This window comes from Barbus barbus (assembly GCF_936440315.1).
Source record: "Barbus barbus genome assembly, chromosome: 34".
In the NCBI taxonomy this organism is placed as follows: domain Eukaryota; kingdom Metazoa; phylum Chordata; class Actinopteri; order Cypriniformes; family Cyprinidae; genus Barbus; species Barbus barbus.
Window position 1 is genome coordinate 3175059 of NC_136762.1, and position 13624 is coordinate 3188682.

The 13624-nt window shown below is 36.8% G+C and overlaps 2 protein-coding genes across 2 annotated transcripts; both read left to right on the forward strand.

Moving 5' to 3' along the window:
- Positions 1-907: 907 nt before the first annotated feature.
- Positions 908-6328, forward strand: LOC306853851 (ragulator complex protein LAMTOR1-like). Its single transcript, XM_079391502.1, has 6 exons — positions 908-1005; positions 2511-2653; positions 2765-2842; positions 3874-3997; positions 5087-5211; positions 5594-6328. Exons 1-5 carry the CDS (start codon positions 973-975, stop codon positions 5177-5179), a joined length of 471 nt encoding a protein of 156 aa, XP_079247628.1. The 5' UTR covers positions 908-972; the 3' UTR covers positions 5180-5211; positions 5594-6328.
- Positions 6329-7488: 1160 nt separating this feature from the next.
- On the forward strand, positions 7489-12672 carry LOC306854324 (ragulator complex protein LAMTOR1-like). The gene is made up of 5 exons (XM_079392233.1): positions 7489-7662; positions 8279-8421; positions 8529-8606; positions 8718-8841; positions 10453-12672. Exons 1-5 carry the CDS (start codon positions 7621-7623, stop codon positions 10543-10545), a joined length of 480 nt encoding a protein of 159 aa, XP_079248359.1. The 5' UTR covers positions 7489-7620; the 3' UTR covers positions 10546-12672.
- The last annotated feature ends 952 nt before the right edge of the window (positions 12673-13624 follow it).

Consider the following 13624-nt stretch of genomic DNA (forward strand, 5'->3'; position numbering starts at 1 on the left):
TAAAAATAAAATATAAAGTAATTCGTTTAGTCCAGTCAGTTGACTTCAGCAATAATTTTTGCATTGTGACAGTTCAAGAATGGGAAAAAGCACTTTTTTGCACTCCTGTATGTAACAAGTATTAAAGATATCTCAGTACACTAATTGTCAATTACTCGGTTTTGTTTTTCTTACATTTATGCATTTAGCAGACGCTGCGACTTACATTGCATTCAAGTTACAGTTTTTACATTTTATCAGCTCTTGCTTTCCCTGGGAATCGAACCCATGACCTTGGCGTTGCTAGCGCCATGCTCTGAGTTACAGGAACGTCTTTTTAATTGCATGCATCACTTTAACAGTATGAATGTATAAATATTTGTCATGCCAAACAGCACCTGGAAACTAACTGGATGAATATACTTTGCTCATCATGTCAACTTAAGACAATTCTTTTTCATATGAATCTCTACAGTGTTTGAATGTCACACTGAGTGGTACAGCTTCTTATGAACTCGCTCATGTACTTTCAGGCTCCACTACAGAATGTAGAAACAGATCAGTCCACTTGGTTTAAACCAGCTGGGGACCCACTCTCCTGGAAAGTTTATTTCCAACCGCTTCAGCAACACCTGCCTGCAATTTTCAAGCAGCTTGAGGAGCTTGATTGGCTGCTTCAGGTGTGTTTGATTAGGGTTGTAGCTAAACTCTTCAGGATAGTGGGTCCCCAGGAACAGGGTTGAAAATCTAAACAGATCTCAAGCTTGTCGCGTCGCTGGTGCATGCCCACATTCTGTCCTCGCAATCGATAGCTCTGTTTAAATGAATGGGATTGTGTCGCTGCGTGTCGCTGGTGGACGCTTTTTTGCTAACTTGCAGACTTGCTTTCGTTCTGTCATGTGATAATTCATGTGTTTGCAGTGAACCGACACAAGCCGCTTCTAAGACGGAAAACTCAGCCAGAGAAGAGACAGCACCTGCTGCGCGGTTATCATGGGGTGCTGTTTTAGCACCGGGAGGAACCAGGTAGAGAAGATTTAACCAATATACAGCTATAAAATACAACTGAATGTGGCGATTGTATCCCTGCAACAGGAATTACAACACCCATAAATGTAACAAACACATTAAATTTAATATTGGTGTGTGTGTGTGTGTGTGTGTGTGTGTTTGTAATTCTTTAAGAACAGGCTAGTGAGTGTATTTCAAAACTAAAACAATTTCTTTACATTACTTTTGTATGATTTACTTCTGGTACCGTGATGAGTAGGTAAACTGTCACAAACTGAAAGTATATGTTGGGAATTAGGCTCGTGTCTGTGTCTAGATGTGTTAGACCCATACACCTCCATGTGGTGTTTCATCAAACTTACTCCGACCATCATGTATTTAAAAAAAACATCACTTAAACTCTTTTTACATGAATCTCTAACAGTTGAAAAAAGTAATGGTCAGCGTTGTGGAAAGTTACTTTTGAAAGTAATGCATTCCAATATTGCCTTACTCCCTAAAAAGTAACTAATTGTGTTGGTTACATTTAATGGAATGCGTTACATTTTCCCATCTGGGCTGGGTTTGCATATATATATATATATATATATATATATATATATATGCATATGTAACAGCCCTTGCACACCAAAAGTGAGACTAATAATCGTCAGGCTGAAGGAAATTCACATCTGTACAGTATCGGGGGTGCAGCTCAAACACCTTTCAACTGCTGCTTTTCTGGATTGCATGAAGAATAGAACACACTTAAGCCATTAAAAAAAATTGACATAAATATTATGTATATCTAAAGTCAGTTTTTGCTTATTGGTATGGACGAACTGAATCAGCAAAGGTCAGCAGCAAAGACATGTGAGATGAATGAATAAATAAATGCATGTTCACATTTAGTCTAGATCTATAAGCATCATGTTTACACCGTGCACACAACGCCTCTGCACTTACTCCTAATTTATCTCAACACGGGGACAGGAGAGCAGTCAGTCAATGAATGGGGAAACCAAGTGTTATTTATTTGAAAAAGTAACTCAGGCATTTTCTTGTAAATTAAAATAATGCATTTTTTTTTTTCAAGTAACTGGTAAAGTAATCTGATTATATAACTCGCTTTGTGTTTAATGCACTACCCCCAACACTGGTAATGGAAATGTATTCTTTTCATCACTTTGATTTGAGTTCGGTTATATGATGTCATTTAGTAAGTAGTTGATGTTTGGAGAACTCAAGTCATTTAAGAGATGTTGTTAACCAACTTGCAGTATATTAATGGCAGGTTTAGATTACCTGGAGCAACCTCGGATTGAATTTAAAATGGAATCAGATTGACTCAATTTCACACGTTACTTCAAAATGTAATAACTCGTGAACTCTGACACAACTTTATTTTGTCATACTAGACAAATAGCTATTTAGTCATTGTTTTAGGCCAATATTGCCTCCTCAAAAGAGTGAACCGATGGATTTTCAGGAGGTGCGATGATTATGCTTTTGAACAGCTTCCTTTTGGCTCTTTTGTGCAGGGCGACCAAAATAAGCTATTGATTCCCAACCCAAACTTTAACGGAATTCCCACCAATGGTTCGGACCAAAACGCAGACAGCCTGCCGTCCAACTGCACAGATGAACAGGCCCTGCTCTCGACCATCCTGCAGCGGACAGCCCTGTACGACACACACATTCCCTTTCACTGTGGCCGTTGTCATTTATTAGTTTGTTTGCAGTTTGGCCTGTTCGCTGTTAGATTACAACTCACTTTTCTTGTCCTTCTGGTTAGGAACATCATTGACGTGTCGGCTGTTATTTCTCAAGGCCTAGAGCAACATGAATACATGGACCGAGCCAGACAGTACAGGTGTGTTACTCTACTGAAATGCCATTGATGCCAATGATGTGACATCACAAACACTAGCTGTGTGCAACACCATCTGTGTAATGTAATTTTTTTTTACAGTTTTCTGCAGGTCTTAAGTCTTATTCATTCTTCCACACTAAAAATGTCCAAAATCAGAGTCTTAAATTTCATAGCTATCACATTAGATGTTGCATGCACTGCAAAAAAGAATATCTTACTGTGTATTTTTTGTTTTTCTATATCTAAACATCATTAAATCAAGATGTTTACTTGAGATGCAAACTGAAGTCTTGCTTTCTGAGAAACTGGAAAAAAATGTAAGTTTAGACAAAAAAAAAAAAAGAATAAACACCCATAAATGGCAAATGAAAACTTGTTTTTCATGTGTATTAAATTGATTGAGGCCATTGGCAGATATTTGTTACAATTTGTCATTTTGCTTTTCAAATAAATTTATCTTGTTTTCAAAGTCTTTGGACATTTGCACTGGAAAACAAGCTCTTTTTGTTAACGTGATCAGAAGGATCAGTGAAAGTTATTTCCACATTCTAGGGATTGGGAGTTTTTTTTTTTTTTGTTTTCAAACTTTGAAGTGTTGCTAATGCAAGACATTTACATTTTGCCGCATTGTGTTCCATTCAATTTATTCCTTGTATTTTCTATACTTGGTCTTAAGAAGTCCTAAATTGACTTTCATAAATCCTGCAGAAACCCTGTTCTTCTGTGAAACACAGAAGATATTTTGAGGAATGTGGCTAATCATTTCGGGTCCCATTTTCCGTCTTTACCATGGAGGTCAATGAGACCTGAAACCATGCGTTTACCAACATTCTTCAAAATATCTTATTTCGTGTTCCAATGACACAGAGGGGGAGTAAATGATGAACGTTTAAATTTTTGGATGGACTTGTCAGTTCTGTAACGGTCCACCATTTCTTAAGTTTTGCTTTTTAGTTTTTAAATGTCCCTGCAGTGTGTCCATGTGTGTTTTAGAGCTGTATTGAGCTGAATCGTGTGTGTTTATGTTAAAGCACAAAGCTTGGGGTGTGGAGCAGTACGCTGTCGCAGAAGAAGCCCGTTCCTCTTCCATCACTGACCAGTCAACCTCACCAGGTGCTCGCCGCTGACCTGGTCCCCTACACAGATTTACAGCAGGTCAGACTCGGTTTCATTGTCTCACTCATAGACTACTTTTGACATGCCAAGGTATACAGTATGTGACCCTGGACCTAAAAACCAAATAAATAAGTTTTCCATTGATGTTTGGTTTGTTAGGATCGGAAAATATCAGAATCAGAATGAGCTTTATTGGCTGTTTCAGCAGTTCTACTTATTTGGCCGAGATGCAACTATTTGAAAATCTGAAATCTAAAAATGTAAATATTGAGAAAATTGCTTTTAAAGTTGTCCAAATGACGTTCGTAGCAATGCATATTACTAATCAAAAATTAAGTTTTAATAGATTTATGGTAGAAAATGTACAAAATATCTTCATGGAACATGATCTTTTACATAATATCCAAATGATTTTTGGCATAAAAGAAAAATCAATAATTTTGACCCGTGCAATGTATTTGGGCTTTTTCTACAAATATACCTGTTACTCATGACTGCTTTTGTGCTCCAGGGACACGTATGAAAGAAGAATGTTCAAAAGGGTGCATTTATTAAGTAAAAACAGTAATATTGTGGAATTTTTTTTTACAAGTTTTCTGTTTTAAATATATTTAAATGTTATTTATTTTCCAGTAAATTTAAGAAATATTCCAAAAAGTTTGGAAACTTTCCAGGATTTTTTAAAAATCTTCCGGGGATTTTTGTAAAGTTTCTGGAAACTTACTTGAAATGTTCCACCCCTTTGCAACACTTGTCTTAAAGTGTCACATGATCCTTCAGAAATCATTCTAATATGCTGATTTGCAGCTCAAGAAACATTTCTGATTTTTTATTATTATTATTATTATTATCAATGTTGAGAACAAAGAATCCTGAAAACAACTGAAGAGAGTTTAAAGGAACAGTTTTTTTTTTTTTTTTTTTTTTTTTTTAAAGTCTTTTGTAACATTTCAAATGTTACTGTATGTAAATGTAATGCACCCGCTGATTAAAGAGTCATTTCTTTTGAAAAAATGAAAAAACGTTTACTGTTCCCAAACTTGTGAACCGTAGTGTATATATTAAAGAAGTACATAATGCATTTTATTCAGAGTTTTGTTTGATTTATTGCCTTTCTTTCCTCCTCAGGTCTCTAAGATCGCTGCGTACGCCTACAGCGCCATCTCACAAATCAAAGTAGATGCCAGGGAAGAGCTGGTGGTGCAGTTTGCTATACCATGATTCAAAACAGTCAAGCTGCTACGATTGCTTTGGTGATTTGTTTTTGTTTCTTCTTCTGTTGGCTTCTCAGTGTCTTGATTTGTTGGAGATTGTTAAATCCAGACTTCTCAATTATTCTAATATTTGTATTAAACTTAATTGTATTTACTCTGTTGGGCTGGGTCATCGTAACATAGATTGGTTTACGTTCTTCAGTAGAATTCTGGAATCATTGTGGTTTAGATCTCATTATTCGTAATTCAGTTTGTTTGCCAATAGACTCAATAAATGGATGAAAATGAGGCTGTGAGGGATAAACCTGTAGTCTTTATAAAAGATCATGTAACTCCAGAACTATTAAAACTGTTTAGATTTGTTTATTTTATTTTTTCCAGAAAGATGTTTTGTCTACTGAACAATTGCTTTACTCAACAGCACAATCCAGTAAACACCGTACTTCAGTCCCTCACAGCCTTGTTTTCAGCGTGGCCTGTCTAGCGAATAATCATCCTGTCAACTCCAAATGTTTTGGATGAGGAGTTGGGTTTGAATTGGAGTCTGTAGTTTGTAAATGATGTTTTTGTGTCAATGCCTTTAATGTAGAGTGTAAAATGATTCGAGATGAATGAATTATAGGCCTACTTGTGTAAATGGCTCTATGGCACCCCGTCTTGCGATCGATGGCTTGTTTTTAGCCAAGCAAACGGTGCTGCTTTTACCATGCCTGTTCCATAATGTGAAATTGCTTTTTTTGCTGTTGTGCTGAGAAACAAGAAGAGAACTAGTGAATTCAAAACAACTGGCGTTCATTCCTAACAGAGTTTGAAGTATATTTGTGTAATTATTTTGATTTTATGTATTTTTATGCAAGCTCACAGACCCAATTAGCTCTCTAGATCATGGCAAGGCACTTTAGTGTTTCTTTTGAGTTTTTTTTTTTTTTTTTTTTTTAAATGCAATGCATTTTTTTTTAAATGCAATGCATAGGGATAAAATGCAATGCATTGTATTTGTCCTGTTGCAGTGTACTAATAGTGTTTATTACTTAAATGTGGAATACTACCTGATTTACAGAGAATACTTTACTTAGGCTATACCAATACACTCAACATACTGTTAATACAGTTATTTTTGTTTTTAATAAAATTATGCAATAAAGAAATTCACAATTATAAAGTATTGATTTTTTTTTTTTATGCTAAAAACCTGTTGCTCAAGTCTCACCAACACAAGATTAATAACAGGTCTAATTATTAAGCTCTAAATAATTGCCCCCCAAAAAACAAAACACAGCCATTTAGGCTACGTGCAAGAGAAGAGGTGTGACTTTACATCTCTTTTGCTGTTCAATATTGTGTTCTGGTAATAAAAATTAAGGAAAACCCATAATTATCCCACAACATGTTCGTAGAGTACTAATGCAAATATTGCTACAGAAGCTTTAATAAAAGGGGAAAAAAGAGTTTGCTATAGTTGTAAAACGTCTAATAAATGTCTGCTAAATGTCTCTCTGTATTTTTGAACAAGTTTATCTGCATCTTTCAATGTCAATATTTTAATCACAAGTGCTGTATTTTTGAATGTTAATCATTTTCTGTGAACTGAAAAATGAATCACGGGAGTATTTAGCCAATAAGAAGAATCAAGGTATCTTCCGTTCATTTGTTTTTTAATTTAATATTAAAAACAGAAAAATAAGAAAATGGTTATTTTTTTCATTTTTCAATTAAAAAAAAAAAAAAGAATTATGCTTGATTTTCCGTTTTTACATTCAGGGCTAGAAAATTAATAAACAGCTTGAATTTTTGATCTCTGAATGTCTGGTTGTTTGATGAGAAAGTGGTGAAATTTGCAATAAAGCGTTAAGAATGCATACAACTGTAGCAGCAGGACTGCACGGAACTGTGGAAGAACTAATGACGACACGGGTTAATGTCTGGGTGACCAATCAGCGGAAAGGGGCGTTTTATCCCCGCCCACATGCAGAGATGGAATATTCAAGTAGTTCATTAATTTTCTAGCCAGGAGCGTAAAAATGGAAAATAAAGCATAATTCTATATATATATTTTTTTTTTCAAAAAAATGAAAAAAAAAAAACAACCGGTTTCTTATTTTTCTGTTTTTAATATATATATATTTTTTTTTTTAACGAACGGACGATAATTCCATGTTTTTAATTCAGAAGCTAAATATAAACGTCTGAAATCGCTTACTGCACCTTTATTTTATTTTCAAGTCATAGTCGAAAGGGAAAATAACGCCTCTGCTCAGTCAAATACAAAATAGGTGACGTGCGGACGTTACGTGAACTGACGTGACCGCGTATTGCGAGGAGACGGAAGTCACGTGACCCGACTGGGAGTTCTGTCATGTGATGGTTCCTGAGTTTGCAGCGGAGCGCTTTACAGACAACAGATAAACAAAACGAAAAAGCTCTTCTCAAACCTGCTGGACGGCTGTCATGGGGTGCTGTTTCAGCAGCGATAGCGAAACATCGGAGCAGGTAGATCAGATTTAATCAGTATACACCCAAACAGCTGTAAAACACAGCTGAATGTGTTCCTGCAATCTGAATTACATGCAGCTATTGCTATACTCTCACATTGTTATGCTTAATATATTATATTTTATTAACTATTTTATACAAGCAGTGTAAAACTATTATTAATGATCTCAGACCACAATGGATTTTTTTCTACCTGTGCTCTATTTTATAGACTTGATTTTAATTAATTAATTTAAGCAAATCTATATCTCTAACTAAAACCCTTATACTTGTATCACTAATAGTTAAAAAAAAATGGATAAATCACTTTTGAGCGGGTTCAAGTTTGGTTATATGATGTAATTCAGTAAGAAGTTGATGTTTGGACATATGATGCAAGAAGTCATTTAGCAGATGTTGTTAACCAGAGCAGTTTTGTAGTATATTCATGACAGGTTTCTTTAAAATGTAATAATTTGCAGACTCTGACACAACTTTATTTTCAGCTAGGGCATGTGGCATAGACAAATAGCTCTTTAGTCACCGTTGCCGCCTCAAAAGAATGAACCGATGGTTTTTCAGTAGATCCGATGATCATGTTTTTGACCAGCCTCTTTTTGGCTCTTTTGTGCAGAATGAAGAGGTGAAGCCGTTGATTCCTGACCCAAACTTAGACAGAAAACCCACCAATGGCTCGGAGCGAAATGCAGACAGCCTGCCGTCCAACCGCACCGATGAACAGGCCCTGCTCACGACCATCCTGCAGCGGACAGCCCTGTACGACACACATTCCCTTTCACTGCTGCAGTCCTTTATCCAGTCATTTATTACACAGTCTGGGCTGTTGGTAGATTAAAACTCACTTTTCTTTTCTTGTTGGTTAGGAACATCATTGACGTGTCGGCTGTTGATTCTCAAGGCATGGAGCAACATGAATACATGGACAAAGCCAGACAGTACAGGTGTGTTACTCTACTGAAATGCCATTGATATGGATATGATCAATTTTTGAACTGATGAAATTTTGCACATAGATTGTGTATTGAGCTGAATCGTGTGTGTTTGTGTTAAAGCACCAAGCTGGAGGTGTTGAGCAGAACGCTGTCTCAGAAGAAGCCCGTTCCTCTTCCATCACTGACCAGCCAACCTCACCAGGTGCTCGCCGCTGACCTGGTCCCCTACGCAGATGTACAGCAGGTCAGACGCTGTTATTAAATGACCGTCTCATTGTATATTAGGTTTCGTTTTAAAACGCATAACTTTTGCATCGTTTACACTACGAGGTCGAAAACTGAGACTTTTGAAAACGCTGCAGACCCCGTTTTAGTTTTAAACTCCAGGGTTGCGTTTCAGTGTAAAAGCGCCAGTGTAAACGGGGATCGTTTTCATTCTAAAACACACTAGTGTAAACGGAGATGCTTTCACATCTGGAGTTCGGTTCATTTGGTCTGGACCAAAGGCACAAAATTATACATTGTAGCTATTTTTAGCTGTTTTGGTTCCTTTTCACACCACACTGTTTGCTCTGGTCCGAACCAGCTGAAACGTGACAACACCCGCTTCACTTGTTGCCTAGATGTGTCTTTGAATGCATTCCCTAAACTGCTTTTCGATTTGCCCGAAAGAGCGTGCGGGAAAATTCCAAGTAAACAAAGACAGGAGTAAAATGCAGCAGACAGCACACTGCTATTACATTATTATAACAAATTTCTACGAGGCTCCGCACCTCCTCACAACCCCCAAGTTTGTCCGCGACCTGCCATGCTAAACTATCAACAATCACTTCCTCATCCCATAATGCACAGCGCAGCTGGTTTAGTCCAAAAATGTGCAGTTCTTTTTGCAGTTGGGTCTGTTTGAGGTCAGATCGCGTTCTCACCACAAACGAACCGCTCCAGGGTTCGTTTGAAAGCGTGCTGAGACCACCTCTTCAAGGAGGTCTCTGTACGCTTGTTTAGTCCGCTTTTGGTGCGATTGCTGCACTCTCACCTGCCCAAACGAACCGCACCAAGAGGGAAAACGAACTCTAGTGCGATACAACCGAACTAAATGAGGTGTGAAAGCACCCTTAGAATACTTTTGGCATGTCCAGGCCTGGTGTGGAACTTATTAGTGATTGATCACAGACAGTGAAAACTTAGAGATCAATTCAGTCAGTATGCAATATATATTGCAATATATCAATAAGCTAATGTAGTTTAATTGTAGCAGTTAAAATGTATGCATATATCCTATAAACAGCTGTTTTTATACTTTTTTATTTAAAGATACACGTATAAATCTACATGCGCTACTGTTATGAAGTTAGAGGTTCATTTAGGATATTTTTAATTTATATTTTCGAAAAATAATGATGTTCACAAAGGATGCATTTAGTACAGTATAAACAGTAATACTGTGAAATTATAATTTAATGAAGCAGTTTTCTGTAACAGTGTTAAGGTTTTATAAATTAAGTTGTGCTGCTGCTTAATATTTTGTGGAAACTGTTTTTTTTTTAGTTATTTATGATGAATAAAGTTCAAAAGAACAGCATTTATTTGTAATAGAAATCTCGTGTAGCATTATAAATGTCTTTACTGTCACTTTTGATCATTGAAATGCATCCTTGCTGAATAAATTTTAATTTCTTTTCAAAAACGTCTACTGTCCCCAAACTTTTGAGCAGTAGTGTACATTAGTTAAAAAAATTGATAACATAAATTGTGCATTTTCCATTGATCAGGCTGTTGGCGATGTACTGAATATCAGTCGATGCATTGGTCTATCATTTGGCGTTTTGATTTATTGCCTTTCTTTCCTCATCAGGTCTCTAAGATCGCTGCGTACTCCTACAGCGCCATCTCACAAATCAAAGTAGATGCCAAGGAAGAGCTGGTGGTGCAGTTTGCTATACCATGATTGAAAAGATGGACCTCCTCCCTCCCCAGTTCCTCTGTTTCTGTCTCTCTTTCTAGCCCTTTCACTCCTCCGTTCTCCTTCCAGACTTCATGAGATGCAGACGCCCATGTCTTTGTTCTCAGAATGCCCTGCAGATAAATATAATTCACCCCAACCAGATCTCCTTGTGTAAATCTGTCACCCGCCACGGCACAGATCCGAGAGGGTAAAAACATCTGATCTACTATCTTTGCTTTGATTAGTTACTGGTAGTTTTTCATGCATTGATCAAACCCTTTTTCACTAAATACATCAGAAATGTTAAACTCGACGGCGTCGAGCTGCTACGATCGCTTTGGTGAGCTTTTGTTTAGTTTTATTCGTTCTTGTTGATTCTTCTGTTGGCTTTTCAGTTTCCTGATTAGTTGGAGATACCAAGTAGCACATCCAGACTTCTCAATTATTCTCATACTTGTACTAAAGTTAATTGTATATTTACTCAGTTTGGCTGGGTCATCTTAACACACAGGTTATGGTTCAGTAATGTAATGAATTCTCCTGTAGTATTCTTGAATCACTGTGGTTTAGAGTTCATTATTTCTAATTCATTCTCATTGTATGCACTGAGGATCCAGATTGGGATGTGGATTAATATGGGCAACATAATACTTGTCTAACCAGAATAACACACATGTAATGTTGCATTAACCATCTTTTTAATTCTTTATTGAACTAATTTGCATTCTGTGGCTGATCTGCTTGAAATTCTTTTGATTTTCAACTGGTTTAGATTAGAGTCAATCACTGTTTACTACCCAAGAGCTGAAAGCATGGGATGTCCTGCAACTTTAGACATTAATTAGTGTTTTTTCCTAATCGTTTACCTCTGTTTGCCAATAGATCGTAATCAGGTTGGATGCCATATTGAATTTTGACACAGATGAAAACAAAGCTGTGATGGACAGACTTACTTTAGTCTTTACAATAGCACTTACTGTATAAAAATCATATAACTTTTAAACTGTTTATAGAGTTTTTGTCTACTGAAGTTTTTTTTAAAAGAAGTTTTGTCAGTTCACTGTTAAACAATAGTACAATCCACACTTCAGTCCCTCACAGCCTCATTTTCATTCACGTCAGAAATTAAACATGGCATTAACGTTACTCTCACGAAGGTCTACAACACAAGCAGATATAGATCAGTGGTCTGTATGCTGTTTTTATGGCGGATGGTAAATATCACGGGATGTTTGACGTGTCATATCAGAAATTTAATTTGAGATATTGAATCCTCTGCTATTGCTTTTAACAGAAGAGAAAGTATTTCTCTTACCGTGCACCTCTCCTATAACCATAGTCATGCAGTCGTAACGGAAAAGGCGAACCCCGGTTAAACCGAGCCAGAACAGCGTGGCCTGTCTAACGAATAATCATACGGTCCACTCTGAATGTTCTGGATGGGGAGGCGGGTTTGAATTGGATTCGTAGTTTGTAAATGATGTTTTTGTGTCGATGCCTTTAATGTACAGAGTGTAAAATGACTCGAGATGAATGATTAAAGTGTGTAGCGGGAAGTGTAAGCGGCTCTATGGCGCCCCCTGGCTGCATTATGCCTTAGTCCTAAGGCTTTACGATCGATAGCTTGTTTTTAGCTAAGCAAACGGGGATGCTTTTACCTTGCCTGGTCCACTTTTAACACAATAAAAAATATTACATTGCTTTAACTTAGTCCATCTAATTTTTTGCTGTTGTGCCGAAAAACAAGGAAAGAACTTCTGAATTCAAACAACTAGCGTTCTTTCCTGAGAGGGTTTGAGATGCCACACAGTATGTTTGTGTAATTATTTATTTTGATTATGTATTTATGCAAGCTCACAGACCAGTGTGGCACAATTAGCTCTCTAGATCATGGCAAGGCACCTTTGTCTTTCTTTGAGGTTTTTAAAGGGATAAAATGCGCTGCAAATATTTTGTTTTCTGTTGCAGTGCACTAATAGTGTTCAAGTTTGTTTGTTTGTTTGTTACCTAAATGTGGAATACTACCTGATTTACAGAGAAAACATTTCTTAGGCTAGTACCAAAAAATTAATCTCAATATTCTGTTAAAACTGTTGAATAAAATTATGCATTAAAGACTTTCAAAATTGTAGTGTTTATTTATTTATTTTGTCTAGCAGATATGCATTGGTGTACAATGAGAATGCTTTGTTCATCTATTCTTGAAGTGCTTACTGCAATTCTCAAAGAAACGTGCCATGGCTTCAGATTTTCTAGTCAAATGGACGTTTCTCTGTTGCTTAAGATGTTTCACCACTTACTCATGTGGCTTCATCAACAGCTAATGAAGAAACACTCTGGCTGACTAAAGTAACTCTAGGGCTATAATAAGAGCCTAGTTTATCATTTAAAGTCACCTCACTGTGGCAGACTGTGGAGAAGGTTCAGTCCACTTTGCTGTGACCGATGGATTTGCATGGGTTTCTGCTCCTCTGCCAAACTGAAGTCAACTCTCGTTCCTATTTGGTGACGGCGCTGAAATCAATCATCTTCACATGAGGAAGGGTGGCGATCAAATGCGCCCTGCAAGAGAGGCAGACAAGCAACTTAGTGTTTTTTTTTGTGAGCTGAACTGTGATTCTATAAACAATTCTGAGCAATTCGACGTTTGTTATATTTTTTTTGAATTGCATAATTGTATTTCACAGTAATTTTTTAATTAACATTTTTAGTAACTAATAGAAATGCAACAAATAAAACCATAATATATAAACATTTTACAATTTTTAAAGATTTTTTGCATTGCAGTATTGAGAGGGAAACTGTGTTTGGCATTAAAATATACTTATAAATGCAATTTTAGTTTGCTTTGTGCAAAATATATTTTATATATTCAGAAGAAAGTATGATCTGGACATATTCTTGTGAGACTGTAGGGCGTGTGCTGAGAATGGTTTTACTGCATGCCGTGTGCATATCAGGACTATATGTGATTACTGTTGCTATGCACAGGACAGCAGAGGTTTGTAACCGGATCCTAACCGTAGTTTCAGCACCTGTTGTGTCAGGAACGCCACAGTACACAGACATCCACAGTGGAAAA